The 24531-nt window shown below is 44.5% G+C and overlaps 1 protein-coding gene across 5 annotated transcripts in view; it reads left to right on the top strand.

The window, feature by feature from the left end:
• Window positions 1-20179, top strand: part of LDB1 (LIM domain binding 1) — a 28153-nt gene extending 7974 nt beyond the window's left edge. The window contains exons 2-11 of one of the 5 annotated variants that reach the window (XM_081268323.1): window positions 1077-1179; window positions 1312-1356; window positions 1434-1509; window positions 1610-1712; window positions 1862-2034; window positions 2532-2654; window positions 3146-3229; window positions 3321-3444; window positions 3651-3799; window positions 20058-20179. In XM_081268323.1, coding sequence (XP_081124449.1) covers window positions 1077-1179; window positions 1312-1356; window positions 1434-1509; window positions 1610-1712; window positions 1862-2034; window positions 2532-2654; window positions 3146-3229; window positions 3321-3444; window positions 3651-3799; window positions 20058-20162 — 1085 coding nt within the window. In that variant the 3' untranslated portion in view covers window positions 20163-20179. Of the gene's footprint in view, window positions 1-1076; window positions 1180-1294; window positions 1357-1433; window positions 1510-1609; window positions 1713-1861; window positions 2035-2531; window positions 2655-3145; window positions 3230-3320; window positions 3445-3650; window positions 3800-4501; window positions 6306-20057 lie in introns of those variants that run through there. The other 4 variants (XM_081268324.1, XM_081268322.1, XM_081268321.1 and 1 more) reach the window with 4 other exon arrangements.
• Window positions 20180-24531: the final 4352 nt, after the last annotated feature.

Here is a 24531-nt window from a genome sequence, read left to right as displayed (position 1 = left end):
CTTGGTCTCTCTCTAAAGGGCAATAAAGGGATAAGATCATACAAATAGCATAGGATATGGAAATCAGAATATCTGGGCTCAGGTTTTAGCTTATTATTATATTATCCTCATAATCTTGGCAAGTACCTTTGAACCTTCAGTTGCTTCATCTGTAGAATTGGAATTTTACTGTTAACTCTACTACCTTGCTAGGTTGTTGTGATGATTGAATGAAACTATGTAGATAAAAAGGGAGTTATCAAAATTAAATTCTAGTGTTTCTTTCTTTCTTTCTTTTTTTTTTTTTTTTCCAACACTGGAGAATTGAACTCAGGGACACTTTACTACTGAGCTACATCCCTAACATTTTTTATTTTGAGACACAATCTTGCTAAGTTGCATGGGCTGGCCTCAAATTTGAGATCCTTCTTTCTCAGCCTTCTGAATAGCTGGGATTTAATATTTAGATATTTACTTATTCTGATATTAACATTTCTTCCCAGCTTCAGTTTCTCTTCTGCTATTCAGGGCTCAGCCAAATGAAAAAATCATGCAGATTGAATATGGGCTGGGATTAGGCTGAATAATCTTGGTTTCTTTATTTTAGGGTTTTTTTTTGTTGTTGTTGTTGTTGTTGTTGTTGTTTGTTTTCCCTTTTTTTTTTTTTTTTTTGTACTGAGATTGAATCCAGAGATGCTTTATCACTAGCTAACATCTCCAGGCCTTTTTCTTATTTTTTATTTTGAGAAAGGGCCTTCTAGGTTGCTGAGGCTGACCTCAAACTTGGGATTCTCCTGCCTCAGCCTCCTAAATTACTAGGAATACAGGCATCTGCCACAGTGCCAGGCCGAACCCAGTGTTTGCTAGGCAAACACTCTATCAGTGAGCTATACCCCAGCCTCCCAGCTTCTTAATTAAACAAGGCTGGAGCCATATTAAAATGATAGATGCTCCCTAGAGTAGTCCCTACACCAGTTCACCATTCACAGTAACCTGGGCAGAGGGCTCTAAAAGATAGTCCCTTTCCACATGATCCAGCAGGCTTCCAGGACATCTCCCAGGAGTGGTTCAAGGGGTTCTTCCTTTCTCTTTCTTAGGTTGTTCCTCAAAGTCATTCAAGCTGTACTCACCGAAGGAGCCCCCGAACGGCAACGCCTTCCCTCCCTTTCATCCCGGCACCATGCTGGATCGGGATGTGGGGTGAGTCCCTTGCCAATTTCCTAACCTTTCTTTAGATGGGAGCCTGCCTATAAAGGGGAGGGAGTGGACTCCCCCCCCCCTCAGTAATTCCTGTCTTCCACCCCCATTCTCATAGCCTCTTCCCTTACACAGCCCAACTCCCATGTACCCACCTACATACCTGGAACCTGGGATTGGGTAAGTAGACTTTATCAGGAAGGGAGAAGTGGGGATAGTATGACTCTGCTCCTACTGACTTCCCTTCACTTCCCCAGGAGGCACACACCATATGGTAACCAAACTGACTACAGAATATTCGAGCTTAACAAACGGCTTCAGAACTGGACAGAGGTATGACAAAAGGAAAAGAGACTGAGAGTAGAAGGTTCATCTGGGCACCCCTGGAATATCTTATGACACTTATACACACACCCTTCCCTGTGCTCCCTAGGAGTGTGACAATCTCTGGTGGGATGCTTTCACGACTGAGTTCTTTGAGGATGATGCCATGTTGACCATCACTTTCTGCCTGGAGGATGGACCAAAGAGATACAGTGAGTGGCCTTGGGGTTCTTGCTGTGAGGGTATTTATCTCCTGTGTATTCTAAGCCTGGAAATGCCAAGGGGTCTGTCTTGGCAGGGGAAGCATCTGCCTGATCTTTTTTGAAGTCCCTCAGTCCTGAAGTTTGTCCCATCTCTACAGCCATTGGCCGGACCTTGATCCCACGCTACTTCCGCAGCATTTTTGAGGGGGGTGCTACGGAGCTGTATTATGTGCTTAAGCATCCCAAGGAGGCATTCCACAGCAACTTTGTGTCCCTCGACTGTGACCAGGGCAGCATGGTGACCCAGCACGGCAAACCCATGTTTACCCAGGTTAGCAACCCAGTAGGATGTGGAACACTGGGGTCTTTGGGTTTGATTTCCTTTCTTCCAACACGTACTCACAGCTGTTCACCAGGTAGGCATAATGGAAATGGCAAAATGAGAAGGGAAAGTGGGCATGCTGCAGCATTCAGCAAACATTTATCAGCTTTGTATATGATATTTTTGGGGGTCCCAAAGTTAAACAGTGAACAAGAACCTGCCCTCATAAAGCTTGTAGCTGATAGGTGTATTACTGGTTGTATGGGGAAAGGACAAGGATCTCTTATACTTTCTTAATGTGTGTGTGTGTGTGTGTGTGTATGTGTGAAGGCCAGGTGTGATATGTATATGGGATAGGGGGTTGCTGTGACAGTTATACACCCAGATTTATGCAGGTAACATAAATGTGTTTATGTATATATAGTTGTGAACAAACAGGAGAACTGTAACAGGCACATTTTCTTGTATATGGGGATGGGACAAGGTTGTGACAAGCCTGTCCCCAGGTGTGTGTGGAGGGCCGGTTGTACCTGGAATTCATGTTTGATGACATGATGCGGATAAAGACGTGGCACTTCAGCATTCGGCAGCACCGAGAGCTCATCCCCCGGAGCATCCTTGCCATGCATGTGAGTTGTGGGCAGGACAAGATGCAAGGGGGAAAGCAGGCAGCAGGAAGGGTGGAACAGGGTCTGCCATGTCCTGGCTGTGGCCTTAGAGGTAACTTAAAAAATGGGTTTAGGGCTGGGGTTGTGGCTCAGCAGTAGAGCACTCATCTCACACGCACGGGACCCTGGGTTCCATCCTCAGCACCATGTAAAAAAATAAATGAGTGAAATAGAGGTATTGTGTCCAACTATAAAATGAATACTTTAAAAAAAAATGGGTTTAGGGGCTGGGGTTGTGACTCAGTGGTAGAATGTTCACCTAGCATGTGTGAGGCTCTGGGTTCAATCCTCAGTACTACATAAAAATAAGTAAGTAAAATAAAGGAATTAAAAAAAAAACTGGTGTAATGCTAGCCCCTCTTTTCTCTCAGGAATATTATCAATGCTCAGATGATAGGGCCAGTGAGCAGATGCAACCCCAAAACCAGTGTTCTTGTCTTTCTCTCCTCTAGGCCCAGGACCCCCAGATGTTGGATCAGCTCTCTAAAAATATCACCCGGTGTGGATTATCCAATTCCACTCTCAACTACCTCCGAGTGAGTCTCTGATCACCCTGTTTCTGCCCCATCCATTTGATCTGGGTTCCAAGTCTTTTCCCCTGACACCTACCTTCTGGTCTACCCCCAGCTCTGTGTGATACTTGAGCCCATGCAGGAGCTCATGTCCCGCCACAAGACCTACAGCCTCAGCCCCCGAGACTGCCTCAAGACCTGCCTTTTCCAGAAGTGGCAGCGCATGGTAGCACCCCCCGGTGAGTGGCTTGTACCTGCTCTTATCATGCCCTAACACAAGTCCCCAAGACTGTATCTTTATCTCCTTATGAAGTTCCCTCTGGCCCTTCCTTGCTCTTGGGTCTGCAAGATTGGGGACAGTATTGGCTCAGTCTCTTGAGTAGCCACATGGAGGACAGGGGCCCCCAGAGCCCTCTCCCACCTGAGTCTCCTTTCCCTGACACAGCGGAGCCTGCACGGCAACAGCCCAGCAAACGGCGGAAACGGAAGATGTCAGGGGGCAGCACCATGAGTTCAGGGGGTGGCAACACTAACAACAGCAACAGTAAGAAGAAGAGCCCAGCCAGCACCTTCGCCCTCTCCAGCCAGGTACCTGTAAGCATCTCGGCTTTCTTCTCTCTTCTGGGCTGCCCCACCACTCACCCTTGACCCCTGTCCAAGCTTGAGCTCAATAGCAGGCATAGAAACAAATATATTTTTACCATATATTTTGCCAGCATGAACTGACTGCTTTCACTGATGAGAGAATCCTTGCAGGCACATGCATGGTGGTGATCACACAGAGTCAGCCACAGGCACATGGAACATACAGGAATGGTGATAGCCTTGAAAACATGGACATTCAGGGCAGACAGCTTGGGACACACACTATCAGAAATATATACTCAAACACTGATAGAGGGACACACAGACTTGAATGTTTGCAGATCTAAAATACACACACATGCACATGTACACACACACATTTCCCTTCCTCATGTTTTTGATCTGCTTCCTCTTACATGTGAACAGAAGTTTAGGAGTCCCCTTAAATTCTGGGGGAGATGAATTAGGAAGCTAGAGGATTGATGTTTCTGCTGGAATCTGATGAATATGGGCTAAAGGCTTTGATGCTCTGGTGGGAAGGATTCCAGGAGCTGAGGGTGTCAGAGGAGTTGGGTTTTTAAACTTGGGTTTCAGGAGGGGGTGGGGTGTGTTGAACTTCCAGGGTGGGCATGGGGGTTCTGGGGGTATATGCTGCCCTGGGCCGGGCGAGCCCCTGCCCCGATTATGTTTGGGGACCTCCGCCACTCTCAGGATGTGATGGTGGTGGGGGAGCCCACCCTGATGGGCGGGGAGTTCGGGGACGAGGACGAGAGGCTCATCACCCGGCTGGAGAACACCCAGTTTGACGCGGCCAACGGCATTGACGACGAGGACAGCTTTAACAACTCCCCTGCACTGGGCGCCAACAGCCCTTGGAACAGCAAGCCTCCGTCCAGCCAAGAAAGCAAATCGGAGAACCCCACGTCACAGGCCTCCCAATAAAGGCCCTGCCTTGGTCACCCAGTGTTCTGCCTGCCTGCCCCACCCCTCGTAGCCCCAGGGAGCAGAAGACAGAAGAAGAGACTGAGCATCTAAAATGGGCAGCCTCCATCCACCCACTTCAGGGAGGAACTGGACTCGCTGGGGGCAGGTGCCAAGATGTGCTCCCCAGTGGCCCTGGGCTGGGCCTGGCCCCTGCAGAGCCTTTTGGGGGAAGGGGTTACTCATGTGGATGCCTAGTGGACCCTGGACCTCTGAGAAATGTCTTGACCATCCCCCCAGGGCATTTGCCTCCATCTTTACCCCAAGTTCTGGGTTCCCCATTGTCCTGGCTTATCTCCTTCAAGACTGGGGCTGTCCATACCCACAGCACTTAGGGGTTAAGGTCATGGGGCTTGGTTGAATGCCCCTTCCCCTAGGTGGCTGGTATTAGAGGGGTGAAGCTCTGGGCTCCTTGTTCCTTTCTGCCACTTATCCCAGCTCCAACAAGTTTTTTAAAGAATAATATTATTAAAAATGTAAGTTTAAAAAAAAATTACTCATGTTCCCCCTCTTCCCCTTATTAAAGTCTAGCTACCTCCCTCCTCCTGGTAGATGGGCGAGCCTAGGGCCTAGGTGGAGGTAAGAGTATGGGTGGAGGTATGCATACCATTTTATATAGTTCAAGAGCTTCAGACCAAGGAGACACTTTGCCATCTCTCTTCCCTTTTCCTCTGGGGTGACTGGAGTTGGGGAAGGCATGCCATGGGTGGGGGTGGGGCATAGATGGCCACATCTTTTGACAACCCCCTGCTATTGTCTCTGTCTCCCCATCCTCCAGGACTCTAGCCTGCCCTCCAGTGCTTGTGACTCCCTCTGTCCTACCCCACCCCATCCATGGTGTGTATTTTTACCAGTCCTCCACTAGAGCAGCTGATTTGGATGAGGGGAGGGGAGGCTCCCTTCCTCAGGGAATATGGAGGGAAGGGAGCAGCCTTCTTTGTCACTGTATTTTTTGTTTTGTCTCCATTGGGCAGGCATGGGATGGGAGAGGGGCTTATCCACTCTTTACCAGAACCCTCTTGTCTTCCCCTGATCCCTCAAACTGCATATCTCACCCTAGCCTCCCCTCAGAGGGGAAGGAGCCATTAAGGATATATCCCAGCTCTAAGCCCACCAAGGAGAAAGGCCTCCTTCTCCAAGCTGAGGTAGAGGGTCATCTCCCAACACCTCCCCTTCCTTATTGAAGGGAGGAGGGGGCAGGATCCTCAGCTCCTATTCATACTTGGACATATGGAGGATTAGGGCAAGGGTCCCGCCCAGATCCTGGTTTTGCTGCCTTTTCCTGTGGCCAGTCCCAGGAAGTTTCAGCGCCACCTCTCTCCTCACTCTTCCCTCTGGATTATGGAGTTCCCGTGCCCTGTTTCCTTCACTCCAACTGCCACTTTGGGGAGGGTACTGTGTCAGGAGCTGAGGGAAAGGGTGAGGAAGGTGGATGTCCCACCCCAACTGTAATGCCTTTTTTTTTTTTTTTTTTTTTTTTTGGGCCATTTGAGTCATGTATGGTACCAATCAATAAACAGACTTTTTGGTTTGAGAGTGTCCTGGTTGGTTATTGATGCATATTAATTATTCCTTTCAAAACAATCTTTCCTAAGAATATTTGAGAGAAAGGTTATGAATGGGACACATTTTCCTTCAATCTATGGAGTTGTTACCCTGAGTCATGCCTATCCTTTACCCTAACCCCAAAATTTGTCCCCAGGTATTCCAGCCTGGCCCCATCTTCCTTAGAAGTTAACTTCACCCCTGCCCTCCCAACTGTTGTCCCTTACCCCTAGGTGTCATGAGGTTGTCAGATAGGTGGTCTTCCTGAGGCAGGGTTCCTGGGGATAGAGCCCAAGGTTAGACTGTTGAGGGAGGGGTGAGGAAAAGGTCCTTGCCAAGAAGGGGTTTTGGGTTGGAGGATCTTAGGGTGGTTATTGTTCCTGAACTGTGCTTTCCTATTTTCTATCTTTACCCACCCCCAGCATAGCAGCAGATCTGAGATCTTAAACTAGCCCCCTGATGCTGAGGTCCCTGGATAGGAGATTGAAAGGAACAGGATTGTTTTCTATTGTTGACTTTTAATGTGGGCACTGAGGGAGGAGGACACCTATATGGAGGAGAAATAGAGCCCTTTTCAGACTCTAGCAGGTAGTGCTACTCTTTCCAAGTCCCCTCTCTTCACCATTAAATGCCGTTGCCAAGGCTAGGCATGGTGGCACATGCCTGTAATCCCCACTTCTCTGGAGGCTGAGGTAGGAGGATTTCAAGGTCTAGGCCAGCTGAGCCACTTAGTATACCCTGTCTCAAGATAATAAAAATGTGGATACCTGGTACTGGAAAAAAAAAAAAAGTATTAGCATATATTAAGTCCCCTAGCCAGTATCCTTCATTTTCATCCCAGGCAGGTAGCTGAGACTTTAGACCATTCTATCACTAAGGTCTCTGAATCTGAAGCAGATCCTGATAGACCTGTACCTCCACCTCACCTCTCCATCTGGTGGGAATACAGTGGAGGAAAGGACTGCCTGGCTACCCCCCCCCCCCCATCCTCCAACCTGCACAGTTACCTTGGTCCTATCCTGCTGCCAGCCCAACTTCTCATATCCCCAGTGCCTTGGTACCAAAGAACTGCATTTTCACATACATCCTCCTCTAACCCTGGCCTGGCAAGGACATTGACCAGCCAGACGCTACCACCAACTCACCCTAAGAGTGCCAGGTAACACTGCAGTGGGTCCATGTCATTGGGAGCACAGCTGGCCTTTTGTTCTGAATATGTGCCAGTGTATGTATGTTCATGACTACTGAGCTGGGCGAGGGCCTGCTTTCATCTAACAGAGGGTATACATGTCAGAATGTATATGTGGGCATGCCTCTATGTGTGTTTATGTAGATGCTAAATTTATGCAATTGCTTAGTATTATAAGCGCTCTCTCTATCTATATCTATCTATCTCTCTATCTATATACACACCAGGCCTAATTCTAGATACTGGGGGTATGATATTGAACAAGGCAGAGGAAAGGCTTTAAGTACAAGAGGATGCATTGTTTAATGTATTGCTCGGCAGTCAGACTGTGTTGGGTTATTGGCCACTGGGGCAGTAGTTGTGTGACTGGGCTGGGCATTTCCAGGTTCACATCCTGTATGTGTATTTGTAGGGGGTGGTCATGGGAAAAGGTAGATTGCCCTGCCCTGTTTCAGGGAAGAGAGTTGGCTAGAGAGACAGAGGAACCCACTATTTAAACTCAGGAAACACAGTGGCCAGCCACTTCCTCTGGAGCTCCAGATCTGGCTCCTCCTCATTTTCTCCCAGTGGGCCCTGTAGGGAAAGCCCCTGGTGAAGAGTAATTGATGGGGTAAAGGGAGGAAGAAACCCTCCAAGGCCCTCATGCCCTCTATTTCCAGGTGCAGGCATGGGTCCATTCTCGATCAGGCCCCAGCTTGCCACTGAAAAACTTGTTTCAGACTGTGAACCCTAGCCAGGGTCCCTGAAGCCTAAAAGTCTTGGCCTAGAACCCAACTCCAAGCTTCTTTCCCTTCCACCGGATGTCCAGCTCAGCCTGACCCGAGCTCCCTCCCTATGTTTCCTGGTCTAGTACATACTGCCTGACCTCCACCCACTTTCCTAGTACTCTCATCTAGTCCAGCACAACCTCCAGCTCTTTTGATAGCTTCAGTCCAGCCCAGCCTGACTTCTAACCTGTCTTCAAAGGGAGGACTCCAGTCAGCCCCTTCCTCAAGCCACTTTCTTTCTTTTTCTTCTTTTTTTTTTAATATTTATTTTTTAGTTTTCGGCGGACACAACATCTTTGTTTGTATGTGGTGCTGAGGATTGAACCCGGGCCGCATGTATGCCAGGAGAGCGCGCTACCGCTTGAGCCACATCCCCAGCACCCTCAAGCCACTTTCCCTAAGATGAAAAACTAAGCAGCCTTCCCAGGATCTCTCCCCACCCCCCCACCCCCAGCCCTCTTTCACTTAGTAGGGCCTTATCTTGGGAATTGGTAGAAGTAGACAAGAAGGTAGGTTTGGAGCTATAGCCTGGAAGAGGGGAAGGGGGAGGATACAGGGACCAGAGATTCTGAGGGTGGCCCAGGTGTACTCTGGGCTAGGCAGAAAGGAAGACAATGCAAAAATGTAGTTTTGAGTCAGGGGCCTATTTCCAAGCGAGATTTCAAAGATGTTTGTTTTGCCCCTGCTGTTTTCCCTGGTTTCCTAGTATCCCTAATGTTTACAGTTGTCTACAATTGTTATCCATGTAACCAGAGTTCCATTTTCTCAGGACACACCTCTGTAGTTCCTCCCAACCCCACCCTGAATCAGGCACAGGAAATGGGTGGGAGATTTTGCACCCTGCAGTTCTTAAGAGAGTGGGGGAAAGTAAGTGTAATTAGAAGCTGACCCACATCACCATATTCCTTTTCCAGCCTCTGGATGGGGCCATTTTCCCACAGATTTCAGTACCCATATCCTGAGGTAGCTAAATCTTTTTGTTGTTGTTGTTCTAATTAGTTATACATGACAGTAGAATGCATTTTGACACATCATACATAAATGGAGTATAACTCTCATTCATCTGATTGTACATGATGATTACATGACCTGATCACGTAATTATATATCCTATATATGCACATAGGATAACAATGCCTGATTCATTATATTATCATTCCTACCCCCATGCCCCATCTCCTCCCTTCACTCCCCTCTGTCTAATCCAAAATCCTGAGGTAGCTAAATTTTCAATTACTCCCTCCGTGTTGTCCCAGTTCTGTGTTACCAACTTGACTCTCCTGGAGAAAAGTCACAGAGAGTATAGGGAGAAGAATCTTTTCCCTATCATTTCCAACAAGTAAGGCTATATGGGCAGCATAATTATGGGCAGGCATAATTTCTTTCCCTGTCTTTTAATGGACCTTAGGAACACAGAACTACATTAATCATAACCTTGGTTCATGACACACTCTCATCATTGCAGCCATACATAGCACACATTTGTTTACTTATAGTACTGTCACAACAACTCATCATCATCATTCTGAAAGCTAGGACCTTGAAAATAACTAAATCTGCTAATGTGGTCATTCCTCTCTCAGGGGAGAAAATTCCCAACATATCCATCATTTTCTTGTTTTCCTTTTTTTTTTTTTTTTTTTGTGGTACTGGAGATTGAATTCAAGGGCACTCTACCACTGAGCTACAACCCATCCCCAGACTTTGCTATCTATCTATCTATCTATCTATCTATCTATCTATCTATTTATTTATTTATTTAGAGACACTCACTAAGTTGTCCAGGCTGGTCTCAAATTTACAATCCTCCCGCCTCATCCTCCTGAGCCATTGGGATTACAGGCATGCACCACGGTGAACTGTGCCGCAGTCTGGCTGGGCACAGAATCACGAGCCACTCACAGCTTTGTAGATTCAAACAGCAATTCTTTATTCCCGAACTCACACCGGCCCTCTACAAACACGTTCTAGGGAATCCACGTTCTGCCGCAAAATTCACGTACTCCTCCAGGCTTTGAATCCCAAATACTTTTTTTTCTTTAAAGAGAGAGAGAGAGAGAGAGAGAGAGAGAATTTCAACATTTATTTTTTAGTTATCGGCGGACACAACATCTTTGTTTGTATGTGGTGCTGAGGATTGAACCTGGGCCACACGCATGCCAGGCGAGTGCGCTACCGCTTGAGCCACATACTTTTTTTTAATCCCATGAGAACTCAACGGAACTCAAGGATCTGGGGCGTGCCTGAGGCAGCAGGATACGCCCTATTCCCGGCAGGGTACACCTTAAACCTGGAACCGCCCTAAACCCAAGGACGGGATACTCCCTAAAACCTGATCCGCCCTAATCCAGTAGGATCCTCCCTAAACCCGGATCCACCCTGGTCCTTGAGCAGGGTCACCTTTCTCAAACATACATGCAAAGTCACAGCAAATGTCCAAGGCAAGTCCATTTCCATGAGTCCTTCCTCTAAGCAACATGGGGTACGCTGGCAAGGAAATTTCGATGCTGATGCGTCATTCCTAATTGGCAATGGCTGTCAGCAGAACTGGCAATCCACTCTTTTTTTTTTCTTTTTTAATATATTTTAGTTGTAGATAGACACCATACCTTTACTTATTTATTTTTATGTGGTGCTGAGGATTGATCCCAGTGCCTCACCTATGCTAGGCAAGTGCTCTACCACTGAGCCATAACCCCAGCTTCAATCCACTCTTTTTTTGAGGACTTTTAAATATTTTGGGCTTCTACTACTATTACTCTTTCTCTTGTCACTGGATATTTGGGTTGTTTCTTGGTTTTTGCCATTATGGGGAGCACTTTCTTTTTTTCTTTTTCTTTTTCTTTTTTTTTTTTTTTTGTACCCAGGTTTGAACCCATGGGCACTTAACCTTATTCTCAGTCCTTTCTTATTTTTTATTTTGAGACAGGGTCTCACTAAGTTACCTACAGCCTTGCTAAGTTGCTGAGGATGGCTTTGAACTTGTGATCCTGCTGTCTCTATCTCCTGAGCTGGGATTATAGGACTGGACCACCATGTCCAGCAGAAGACCTTAATTAAATGACATATTAAGGAAGGGCTGTCTGAGAAAGTGATGTTTCATCTAAGACTTGAAAATGAGGAAGACAGCCAGGTAAAAAGTATGGAGCAGAGGGTTTCAGAGAGCAGAAACAGGTTTTTTGTTTGTTTGTTTGTTTGTTTTGTTTTTAACATTTTAGTTGTAGGTGGATACAATACCTTTATTTTATTTATTTATTTTTATGTTATGCAGAGGATCGAACCCAGTGCCTCACACATATAGGCAAGTGCTGTACCATGAGCTACAACTTCAGCCCTCAGAAACAGTCCTTGTTGTTGAAATAACAGAAGAAAACCTGGGGAGTTGTGAACCTAACTAGAACAAGGTCAAATAGTGGCAGGAATGAGAAGCTGGGGCCAGATGGAACAATGCTATTGTGTTAATGGTGACAATGATAATGATAGCAATTAATATTCATTATGTTCCAAGTCCATAAGAACCCATTATATCAATTATCTCATTAAAAGCCGACCAATTTTTTCACGTATTACTATTTATTTAATTTTTGGTACTGGGGATGGAACCTAGGGGTGATTAACCACTAAGTCACACCCCCATCCCCCCACCTTTTTTTTTAAAGAGAGAGAATGAATCTTTTTTTTTTTTTTTTTTTTGTAGATGGACACAACACAATGCCTTTATTTTTATGTGGTACTGAGAATAGAACCCAGGTCCCTCCCATCCTAGGCAAGTGCTCTACCACTGAGCCACAATTCCAGCCCCCCATCCCCTTTTAATTTTTTTTTATTTGTTTGTTTTAAGAAAGGGTCTGCTGGGGGTTGTGGCTCAGTGGTAGAGTGCCCGCCTAGTACAGGCAAGACCCTGGGTTTGATCCTCAGCACCACATAAAAATAAATAAACAAATTAAAGATACTGTGTTCAACTACAACTAAAAAATAAATATTTTTTTTTAAAGAGAGAGTGAGAGAGGAGAGAGAGAGAGAGAGAATTTTTAATATTTATTTTTTAGTTCTCGGCGGACACAACATCTTTGTTGATATGTGGTGCTGAGGATCGAACCCGGGCTGCACGCATACCAGGCGAGCGCACTACTGCTTGAGCCACATCCCCAGCCCAAAAAAAATAAATATTAAAAAAAAAAAAAGGATCTCCCTAAATTGCTTAGGGCCTCACTGAATTGCTGAGGCTGGTCTTGAACTTGCACTCTTCCTGCCTCAGCCTCCTGAGACACTGGGGTTGCAAGAGAGCAACTGCAGCCCAGCTACCATTTTCTTTTTTTAACTATATGTGTAGGTATTGTTATATCCCATTTAAAAAAAATTTTTTTAGAAGTTGATGGACCTTTATTTTATTTGTTTATTTATATGTGGTGCTGAGAGTCGAACCCAGTGCCCCACACATGCTAGGCAAATGCTCTACCACTGAGCCACCACCCCAGCCCCTGTTATATCCCATTTTATTTACACAAAGAAACTTAGGGTCAGAAAAGCTAAGCAACTTGCCTATGGTCACAGAACTAGCAAGGATTTAAATTTTCATCCAAATGTAATGAACTATGACTGAAAGATTTAAAATAGTTTGTGGTTGGTGATCTTCTTGCCTTGGGATACAGAGATGCTAGAATTACAGGCAATGGCCACTGCACTCCCATTCCCAAGCCTGTTGGGTATGTACTTAGGAGTGGAATTGCTGGGTCATATGATAACTTTATGTTTACCCTTCTGAGAAACTGGCAGACAGCTTTCCAACGAGCTGATCATTTTATATTACCATCAGCTCTAATTTATCTATATCCTTGCTAACATTTTTTATTGTCCATCTTTTCTTTTTTAATATTTATTAGTTGTTGATGGACATTTATTTAACTTATTTATACGTAGTGCTGAATGCTAGGCAAGTGCTCTACCCCTGAACTGCAACCCCAGGCCTATTGTCCATCTTTTTTATTATAGTTCCCCAACAGTACATGAAGTGTTATCTCATTGTGGTTTTGATTTGCATTTCCTTAATGACTAAAGATTTTGAGCTTACTGGCCATTTCTGTATCCTTTTGGTGAAATGTCTATTCCAGTCCCCCAGACCCACTTTCTTTTGGTACTGGGGATGAAACTCAGGGGTACTCTATCAATAACTATATGTCCTGCCCTCATTTAATTTATTTTGGTACTAGGGATTGAACCCAAGGGCACTTTACCAATGAGCTACATCTCTAGCCCTTTTTTATTTTATTTTTTAAAATTTTGAGACAGGGTCTCGTTAAATTGATGAGGCTATCCTTAAACTTGTGATCCTCCTGCCTTAGCCTCCTGAGTTGCTGGGATCACATGTGGGTGCTACCACACCTGGCTATGGTGCCTAACTCTGCATGGGGTCCTTTTAAACACAGATGTTTTTAATTTTGGTGAGATCTAAATTTCCCTATTTTTTCTTTTCTTGTGCTGAGAGCCATAGCCAAGTAGGAATGACGCATGGCAATTTCCTTGTCAGCCTACCCAATGTTGCTTAGAGGGAGGACTGTCCATTGTGGAAATGGGCTTGCCTTGGACCCAGGTCATTTGCAGTGACATTGCATGAAAGGTGATCTTGCTCAGGGATTAGGGCAGATCCGGGTTTAGGGCAATCGGGTTTAGGGTGGATCCTGCTGGGAATAGGGCGTATCCTGCTGCCTCAGGCTCCGGCTCCTTGAGTTCCCGTTGAGTTCTTGCGCGGGATTCAGAGGGTATTTTGGTACGAAGAGCCCGGTGGAGGAAGTGTAATTTTCCCCAGAACATGTGTGTAGAGTTCGGTGAGAGTTCGAGAATAAAGAGTTGCTGTTGGAATCTACAAGGCTTGTGGTGGCTCGGTTATTTGGTGCCCAGCCAGACTGCGGCATTCTTGCTTGTGCTTTTGGTGTATTTAGTAAACTTTTTACAAAAAGTACACATATGTCATAAATGTATAATTTGCTGGGTACTACACAGCATGCCTGTAATCCCAGCGGCTCTAGAGGCTGAGACAGGAATATCACAAGTTCAAGGCCAGCCTCAGCAACTAGCAATATCCTGTCTCAAAAAATAAAAAGGGGTGGGGATATACTCAGTGGTAAAGTGCCCCTGGTTTTGATTCCAAGTACTGGGGAAAAAAACAACTAAATAAATGTGTTACTTGACAATGTTTCTGACACTGAACATACCCTGTAACCAGCACCAAGATAGATCAAAAAGCAGAACAGTCTCAATATCCCAGAAATTCTTCTCATGACCCTTCCCCACCACTTTTCCCCTCCAAGGGCAATCACTTTTTAATACCATGATTGGTTTAGGGTTTTTTGTTTGTTTGTTTGTACTGGGAATTGAACCCAGAGTTGCTTTACAGCTGAGCCACATCCCCATAATTTTTTATTTTTTTCTTTTTATGACAGGGTCTAAGTTGCTTAGGGCCTCACTAAATTGTTGAGGCTGGCCTCAGACTTGCAATTTTTCTGCATTAGCCTCCCAAGTGCTGGGATTATAAGCATGTGCCACTGTGTCCTTCCCATGATTGATTTTGCCTGGTGGATTCTTTTTTTTGTTTCTCAGTACTGGAGATCAAACCTAGGATCCCTTTACCATTGAGCTATATTCCTAGACCCTTTCATTTTATTTATTTATTTATTTATTTTATTTTGAGACAGGATATTGCTAAATTGCCAAGACTGGCCTCAAATTTGTGACTCTCATGCCCCAGCTTCCAAAGCAGTTGAGATTATAGGTGTGCCAGCAGTTTTACTTGTTTTTAGAGAATATAAGTGGAATCATACTAAATAGGCAAATTTTCAATTATACTTCCCAATGCTAGGAAGGATTCAAAGAGTTTGGAATCTCATACATTTTGAATAAACTAAATGAATAGTTTAGTTTTTCTCTCACAAAAACTCATATTAATGCATACAATTTTTGATCCAGTGATTCCATTTCCGGGAATCACAGCATTACTTATCTAATTACATATTATAAGCATTATTTATAGAGAATTTGGAAACTCCACAAAGAGATGGATAGGGGAATGGTTTGGTAAACTATAGGACATCCTAAAAATGGAATGTTATATAGCCATCAAAATGATGTTTACCAAGAGGTTAAAAGCATATGGAGGGCTGGGGATGTGGCTCAAGCGGTAGCCTGCTCGCCTGGCATGCGTGCGGCCGGGGTTCGATCCTCAGCACCACATACCAACAAAGATGTTGCTCTCTCTCCTCTCTCTCCCCTCTCTCACTCTCTCTTTAAAAAAAAATTCTCTCTCTCTCTCTCTCTCTCTCTCTCTCTCTCTCTCTCCCTCCCTCTCTCACTCTCTCTTTAAAAAAAAAATCCTCTCTCACTCTAAAAAAAAAAAAAAAAAAAGCATATGGAACCCGGGCACAGTGGAACACACCTGTAATCCCAGCGGCTCAGGAAGCTAAGACAGGCAAGGTGCTAAGCAACTCAGTGAGACACTGTCTCTAAATAAAAAACAAAGTAGGGTCGGGATGTGGCTCAGTGGTCAAGTGCCCCTGAGTTCAATCCCGATACCAAAAAAAAAAGGAAAAAAAAAACCCGCATATGGAGCAGAGTACAGTGGCACGTGTAATCCCAGTGACTGGGGAGGCTGAGGCAGGAAGATCACACGCTGGAGACCAGTCTCAGCAATTTAGAGAGACCCTGTCTCAAAATAAAAAATGAAAAGGACTGGGAATGTAGCTCAGTTGAGAAAACCCCTGGATTCAATCTCCAATACCGGGGAGGGAAATTATGAAAGCCTGGGATGTTTCAAGGCTTGGCTAGGACCAGTTGCAGAATCTGGATAAAGGCACTGGCTCTTTCCAGGAATCCAGTGGGGACTTCAGAAAGAGAAAACAGTTGAGAAAACTTGAGAATGACTGGCAGCCTTGAAGAAACACCACAAAGATAAGATCGTTTGTCATCATAAGGAGATTGAACATCTGCAGAAAGAAATTGAGCCACATAAGAAGATCAAACATCTAAAACATAATGATTAAATGCACACAGTTCCCCATAGAATGGCACAAATGCCCACTTATACATAGATGGAATTCTGGCTTAATTAATATTTGTTCTGTGTGCTGCCAATAGATAAGTTGTCACTAGTGGGGGGGGAATATATATATATATATATATATATATATATATATATATATATATATATATGCCAGACACAGCAGTGCAGGCAAATCTTTCCAGTGACTCCGGAGGCTGAGGCAGGAGGATCCCTGCATCAGCAATTTAGGGAGACCTTGTCTCAAGATTAAAAAAAAAAAAACCTGAGGATATAGCTCAGTGGTAAAACGTCCTTGGGGTTCAATACCCAGTACCCCAAAAGAAGAAAAAAAGAGAATATGGAAAACAACAACAAAAACTTATGATAAATGTTAACTGAAAAAATAGGAGAAAAAGATCATGCAAGAGTCTTTTTTTTTTATTGGTTGTTCAAAACATTACAAAGCTCTTGACATATCATATTTCATACTTTAGATTCAAGTGGGTTATGAATTTCCATTTTTACCCCAAATACAGATTGCAGAATCACATATGCAAGAGTCTTGATTGGCCCTGGGGAGCTGGTCCTGTGCCCTCTGGCCGCCTCACGTCTGCGGGTGGGGACAGTCAGCTGGCAGCTGGGACTGAGTTGGGCAAGGAGAGCCCTTGGTCCTGGGAAACACGGTGCAGCAGAAAAAGGGGCTGTCCTCTCAACTCAAGTTTGTGGGGAACCTGGCTGCGCTAAACCATTCATAGAGTACCTGCTTCTGGGTGAGGGTTTCAAAGGTAGCAGAACAGCCCCCTCGCTTTGATCTATTGAAAGTCAGCCCAGGACACAAGGGACAAAGGGCTGTCCTACCTTCTCCAAACAAGGGCGGCAGGACATGATATGTGACAGGGTTGGGGAATTGGAATGTTTTTCTCCTGGATGTCTGTCCAATCTGCAGTAGGACACATCTGTCAGTCAGTCCCCCAGTGGAGGGCTCTAAAGGATTCTCAAGGAAAAGAATAGAGCAAGTGAGTCCCAGAAACTTTCCATAGGATTAAACCTCTCTGTCTTCCACTCTGCCTCTTTTCTTCTGGGAAAAGAACAATAAAATAATAACAAACAAAACATAGAAACTTAAAAAGTATCATGCAAAATTACTGCAATTATATTAAAGAATCTATGCATAGAAAAAATAGGCGGGAAGAAAGAACAATATTGGACAATGTTTGCAATAAGCTGATTGAATTCTCCTTCCCCAGCACATAAATAAATAAATAAACAAACAAACAAATAAATAAATAAGAATTATTGGATCCTAGGTAGATTTTTTTTCTCATTATTTTTCAGATTTCCTCTACTGTGCTCAAGCTACCTTTATAAAAACAAATACTAACTATAAAAGAGAAAGAATCCTGGTGGGAAGTAACAAAGGTGTGAATTAGGGCATTCATGGTAGAACCTGGAAGGGAAGAATAGGTTCAAAATGGTTGCTTACAGAATTATGGGTGGTGAGTGAATGGGCAGGGTGGAGGCAATGCTCACATTTGGGGAGCATTGGTTCCTTTGGAGAAACTGGGGATCCCTGGAGGAATCACAGCACAGTGGTTCAGAGCATAGACTCCTGCAATATTCATCTGTGTTTTGAATCCTGGCCCAACCACTTAGAGATTGTTAACCCTGAGCAAATTATTTATCCTCTTTGAGCTTGTTTCCCCATTTCTTTTTTTTTTTTTTAATAATTGTGATTTTTAATATTTATTTTTTAGTTCTCGGCAGACACAACATCTTTGTTGGTATGTGGTGCTGAGGATCGAACCCAGGCCGCACGCATGACCGGCGAGCGCGCTACTGCTTGAGCCACATCCCCAACCCTTGTTTCCCCATTTCTAATAAGGGCATTAACAACAGGGGATAATAATAGCATTTGTCTTTTAGTGTTGTTAGGAGGATGAATTGATATGTAGAGTTTAGAAGGTGCCTGGTGTGGCATAAACTTTCAATAAAAATTAACTTTTGATGTGACCAGCAGCCCTTGGAGATCAGAAGCTAGTACCTCTCTGTCCCTAGCCACCTGTCAGACCAAAAATAGTTCCTTCACCTAACCTCCCTCACTTAGCTCACTACCAGAAGGTAACCCATGGGATGATCCAAAGTCCACACGAGTAGGAATGGGGGGACCTTAAAATGGGTTGTGTAGGAGGATTGGAGAGGGGAAATGGGGTAGGATTAGAAACTAACTTGTAAAAAATTTCAAATTAAGTAGGCCAGGTTAACAGCAAAGCAGAGGCCCTGAAGCACTCTATAAGAGCCCTCTGGTTCCATGTCAGTGAATCAGGACGTTTTCTGTTGATGTGAGGCAGAGAGAGAGAGAGAGAGAGAGAGAGAGAGAGAGAGAGAGAGAGAGAGAGAGAGAATAGTGAGACAGATTAGAAGGAGCCCTGTTTGCAAGTCTGGCCTCTAGCAACATCCCCTGTCACCTCCCCTTGCACCCCTGCACACTCAGGAGATGAGTCTGTGAGAAACTATCCAATGTCTAGCTGAAACCTGGGACACATTCCCTGACTACATAACATGCCCAGTGCGTGCCTTCATCTCAACTCTGGTGTTCTGCTACTCCAGCCCTAACCTGTTCTGCTGCCACCCATGCAGCTTCTACAGGGACTCAGTTCCATTAGCCTACTTCCCAGCACTACCTGCCTGTTTTCTGATGGCTGTGACCATACTCCTCTTATATCTTGCCCTTGTCCTGCCTGATGACCATTCCTTATCTCTGAAAGGACAGCAGCCACCTATGGTCTCCTCAGGGAAAGAGCTCAGCCTTACCTGGGACCCTCTCCACATTTACTTATTTTTTTTTAATTTATTTTTTCTAATTATTTGTTCTAATTAGTTATATACTCTGTCAGAATGCATTTTGACTCATTATATACAAACGGAGCACAACTTTTCATTTCTCTGTTTTTACACGATGCAGAGTCACACCATTTGTGCAATCATACATGCACATAGAGTCCCCTCTACATTTATGTAATTTCTTTCCCACTTGAACCATTTTGGCCCCAGCTCTCCTAGAACTGACCCCTTTCAACTCAGAACTTTTCCATACTCTGCCTCCTCCATCTCTGGTCCTGAACCCTCTTACATTTTCCTCTTTTAATTGTGACCTCCTCCTCCTCTCACCTCCATCCATCCCCTCCTAACTTCCATACCTCTACCTATCTCCTACCCCAATCTTCTTTCCTGACTCTCTCTGCAGTCTGACACTCACCTCTCCATGGGCTAGAACATCAGCAATTTTATAAGCAATGATCAGATACATGAGGCCATTTCCTACAATGGTTATACTCTCAGAAATGACATGTACAATCTCCTTTGTTTTCTCCCCCCACCCCCTTTCTTGGAATTGAACCCAGGGGCACTTTACCACTGAGCTACTTCCCCGCCCTTTTTTAATATTTTATTTAGAGACAGGGTTTTTCTGAATTGCTTATGGCCTCGCTAAGTAGCTGAGGCTGGCTTCAACTTGAGATCTTCCTGCGTCAGCCAACTGAGACACCTCATCCTTTCTTTAAGGCACAGAGCAGACTCAACTCTCCCTCCGCCCCTAGGAATTTCTCTCTGGGTCCCTATCTCCAACTCACTCCAGAATCCCAGCCTACCGGAGCATTTGGGTTTCCACCCCTGGGAGTGGTGGATTCCAGGCACCAGTGTCCCAGACACAAACCTCAGCCTGTCCAACCTCATCTCTCTGTCCCTTTTCCCTAGGATCATTTCTTGCAAGAAACCTCCTTCCTTCAGATGTTCCCTTCCTCCTGGTATATGCTGTCTATGGTTGGGAGCCCATCGGAAGAATCCAATCCAACCTGCTAGGTGAGGTGGAAATAGCCTGGACTACTGGGAAGGCTGGGAAGATGGAGCTCTCTAGTGTCATCCTGTCTTCTCCAAAAGCTAGGTTTTCCTTCTGGGCATCAAAAACCCATGCTGGGACCTTGTCCTGGCAGATTGGGAGCAAATAGTCAAGTGTTTTTCATTTAACATGGACCCTACAAGCAAAAAGACTTCTTCTGAACCTGGTGCTCAACCACTGAAACAATGATTTGTCCCAATAATGGGGAAAAAAAAATCTGGGGCTAGGATTGTAGCTCAGTGGTAGAGCGCTTGCCTAGCATGTGTGAGGCACTGGGTTCAATTTAAAATATTGGAGTTGGTGGTCTTTTCTTGGTTGTGGTTCAACAAGCTTCCTCCTTCACTTTTTTAAGTTTTACTACTCTCAGTTCATTGATCACACATCTGTCTCCCACACCAAAGTTCAAAGTTAAAATCCTGAAGCTATGTTATCCAGCCATAGTTGGGTGTTCTATCCTGAAGCTAACAGGTATTCGATAGGGCCCTAGGGAAATTGAGCAGTGTAAAGCTTGCAGATCTGTCTCCTTTCTGAACCTACTCTCATCTGCCACCTAAGGAGCCTTCTTGCCTGTCTGCAGCTGGGTTTTCATTTGCAATATGGACAACATAACCCCTGCCCCTGCTTCAGAGAGTAAAAGGTTCAAATGAAGTGACTGATAGGGAGGTCCTGTGAGGTATGAAATGCTTTTTAGTGTGTCTGTGGAAGGGAGGAGAGTAGAAATTATACAAGGAGTCCCCAGACTGTGGCCTGGACTTGGCCTGAAACAGCAGTACCTTCCTGGACTGGAGTCAAAACCAGGTCCTCTTTCCATTATCAATGTCAGTGTCTGGGCTCAATTTGTTGTTCCTGACTCCTCTCGTATCTATCAAGCCTTTGAAGAAAGTTCTGCAGAGCATTGACTTCTTTGCCCCTTAGCACACTAGGAAAAGGAATCAGTTGAACCAAGAACTTTAGGTTTTGGGCAGCAACATCCAGACCACCCTGGGCAAAGTCAAAGGAATTCTGCAAGCAAATTCAAGTTCATGGCCCAAGGCTCAACCTCAGTGTGAGCCTGGTGAGGGACCTCCTGAGACCCTCCAACATTACTGCTGTTCTGAGCCCAGCCCAGAAAAGACAGCTTTTATGCAAATTGTATACCTCATCCTCAGGGAACTGCATTCCTGTATGGGAGACTTCCTTACTCTTGTGTAGTATCTTAGTTTCCTAGAGCTGACATAATAAATTGCCACAATTCCTCCACCCTTACTGGGGTATTGTTGAACTGGGAGTGCTTTACCACTGAGCAACATTACTAGTTTTTTTTTTTTAATTTTTTTTGGGGGGTAGGGTACCAGAGGTTGAACTCAGTGCACTCAACCACTGAGCCACATCCCCAGCCCTATTTTGTATTTTATTTAGAGACAGGATCTTACTGAGTTGCTTAGCACATTGCCATTGCTAAAGATGGTTTCCAAATCAAAACCACCCTAAGATACCATCTCACTCCAATAAGATTGGCAGCCACTATGAAGTCAAACAACAACAAGTGCTGGCGAGGATGTGGAGAAAAGGGTACACTTGTACATTGCTGGTGGGACTGCAAATTGGTGCGACCAATTTGGAAAGCAGTTTGGAGATTCCTGGGAAAGATGGGAATGGAACCACCATTTGACCCTGCTATTGCCCTTCTCGGACTATTCCCTGAAGACCTTAAAAGAGCATGCTACAGGGATACTGCCACATCGATGTTCATAGCAGCACAATTCATAATAGCTAGACTGTGGAACCAACCCAGATGCCCTTCAATAGATGAATGGATAAAAAAAATGTGGCATCTATACACAATGGAGTACTATGCAGCAATAAAAAATGACAAAATCATAGAATTTGCAGGGAAATGGATGGCACTAGAGCAGATTATGCTTAGTGAAGCTAGCCAATCCCTAAAAAACAAATACCAAATGTCTTCTTTGATATAATGAGAGCAACTATGAACAGAGCAGGGAGGAAGAGCAGGAAGAAAAGATTAACATTAAACAGAGACATGAGATGGGAGGGAAAGGGAGAGAAAAGGGAAATTGCATGGAAATGAAGGGAGACCCTCATTGCTATACAAAATTACATATAAGAGGTTGTGAGGGGAATGGGAAAATAAACAAGGAGAGAAATGAATTACAGTAGATGGGGTAGAGAGAGAAGATGGGAGGGGAGGGGAGGGGGGATAGTAGGGGATAGGAAAGGTAGCAGAATACAACAATTACTAATAGGGCATTATGTAAAATTGTGGATGTGTAACCGACATGATTCTGCAATCTGCATTTGGGGTAAAATTGGGGGTTCATAACCCACTTCAATCTAATGTATGAAATATGATATGTCAAGAGCTTTGTAATGTTGTGAACAACCAATAAAAAAAAATAAAATTAAAAAAAAAAGATGGTTTCCAACTTGTGATCTTCCTGCCTCAGCCTCCCAAGATTACAGGGATACACTACCATGCCTGGCCTTAGTCGTTTTTAATTTTTTATTTTGAGACAGGGTCTCACTGAGTTGCTTAGGACCTTATTATAGTTGCTCAGGCTGACCTTGAATTTGCAGTCCTCCTGCCTTTGCCTCCTGAGTTGCTGAGGTTAAGAGATGTACATTATCATACCTGGCAAATTTCTATAAGCTCCAAGCTTGTTCTCTCATAGTTGCATAGACCAGAAGTCCAAAACCAATGTTGTTAGCAGTTTTGGCTTATTCTGGAGGCTCCAAAGGGGAACCCATCCTATGACTCTTTCCTAGCTTCTGTTGACTGTCAACAATCCTTGGTGGTGCTTGGATTGTAGACCTATCCCTCCAATATCTGTCTCTGTCCTCACATGGCCACCTCCTTCCATGTCTATGTGTTTTCTCCTTTTCAGTATCCTTATACTCATTATTGAATTTAGGGCTCACGTGAATCCAGGATGATTGATTGATTGATTGATTGATTGATTGATTATTAGGGATTGAACCCAGGGGCACTTAACCACTGAGCAACATCCCTAGCCCTTTTTTGTATTTTATTTAAAGACAGGGTCTTGGGGCTGGGGATGTGGCTCAAGCGGTAGCGCGCTTGCCTGGCATGCGTGCGGCCCGGGTTCGATCCTCAGCACCACATACCAACAAAGATGTTGTGTCCGCCGAGAACTAAAAAAATAAATAAATAAATAAAGACAGGGTCTTGCTGAGTTGCTTAGGGCCTCACTAAGTTGCAGAGACTGGCTTTGAGCTTGAGATCCTCTTGTCTCAGCCTCCGGAGTCACTGGTATTACAGGTATGGCCACTGCATCTGGCCCAGGATGATCTCTTCTGTCAAGAAGAGATTCCTTACCTTAATTATACCTGCAATCACCCTTATTCAAAACAAGATCACATTCTGAGGTTCTGGGTAGACATGTCTTTTGCAAGTCACAACTCAATCTGCTATAAGGCAATTCAAATTATTATTATTATTAATTTTTTTGTGGTGATGGGGATCAAATCCATGACCTTACACATGCTATTGTACACAATCTACCACTGAACTATATCCCCAGCCTAGAGTTTCCAGTTTGATGATGGAGATCCACCCCATTGTTGAAGAATCCCTGAGTCCTAGAGGAGAGACATGCCCTCCTTTAAGAAGCCCCATTTGTCTCTGGGTTTGATACCCAGCACTGAAAGAAGAAAAAGAAGAAGGAGGAGAGAGGAAAGGGGGAAGGAGAGGAGAAGGAAAGAGAAGAGAAAGAGCCCCTTTATGATGGAGAAGACCTTGATTCCCATTCTGGTCCTCAGGAATCTTTTTAAATATCTATCTATCTATCTACCTACCTACCTACCTACCTACCTACCTACCTACCTACCTACTTACTTATCTATCTGTCTTGGGAATTGAACCCAAGGGTGATCTACATCTGAGTTACAACCCTGGCCCTTTTTCTTTTCTTTTCTTTTCTTTTTTTTTTAACAACAGGAATGTTTAACCACTAATCCACTCCCCAGCCCTTTTTATATATAATTTAGAGACAGGGTCATGCTAAGTTGCTTAGGGCCTTGCTAAATTGCTGAGGCTGATCTGAAACTTGTGATTCTCCTGCCTCAGCCTCCAGAGTCACTGGAATTACAGTGTGTAACCCAACTGGTTATTCTCACCTGTATATTTCCTCAGCCCCAGGAAGGTGTATATATATAAAATGATGGACACAAAACATTTATTTATTTATTTTTATGTAGTGCTGAGGATCAAACCCAGTGGCTCACACTTGCTAGGTAAGTGCTCTACAACTAGCCACAACCCCAGCCCCAAGTACAGCATTCTTAGGGAAAGCAAACTCAGAATCCATCACT

The sequence above is a fragment of the Spermophilus citellus genome (genome assembly GCF_964194105.1).
Source record: "Spermophilus citellus genome assembly, chromosome: 15".
NCBI classification, from domain to species: domain Eukaryota; kingdom Metazoa; phylum Chordata; class Mammalia; order Rodentia; family Sciuridae; genus Spermophilus; species Spermophilus citellus.
This window is presented reverse-complemented; position numbering and strand designations above follow the sequence as displayed.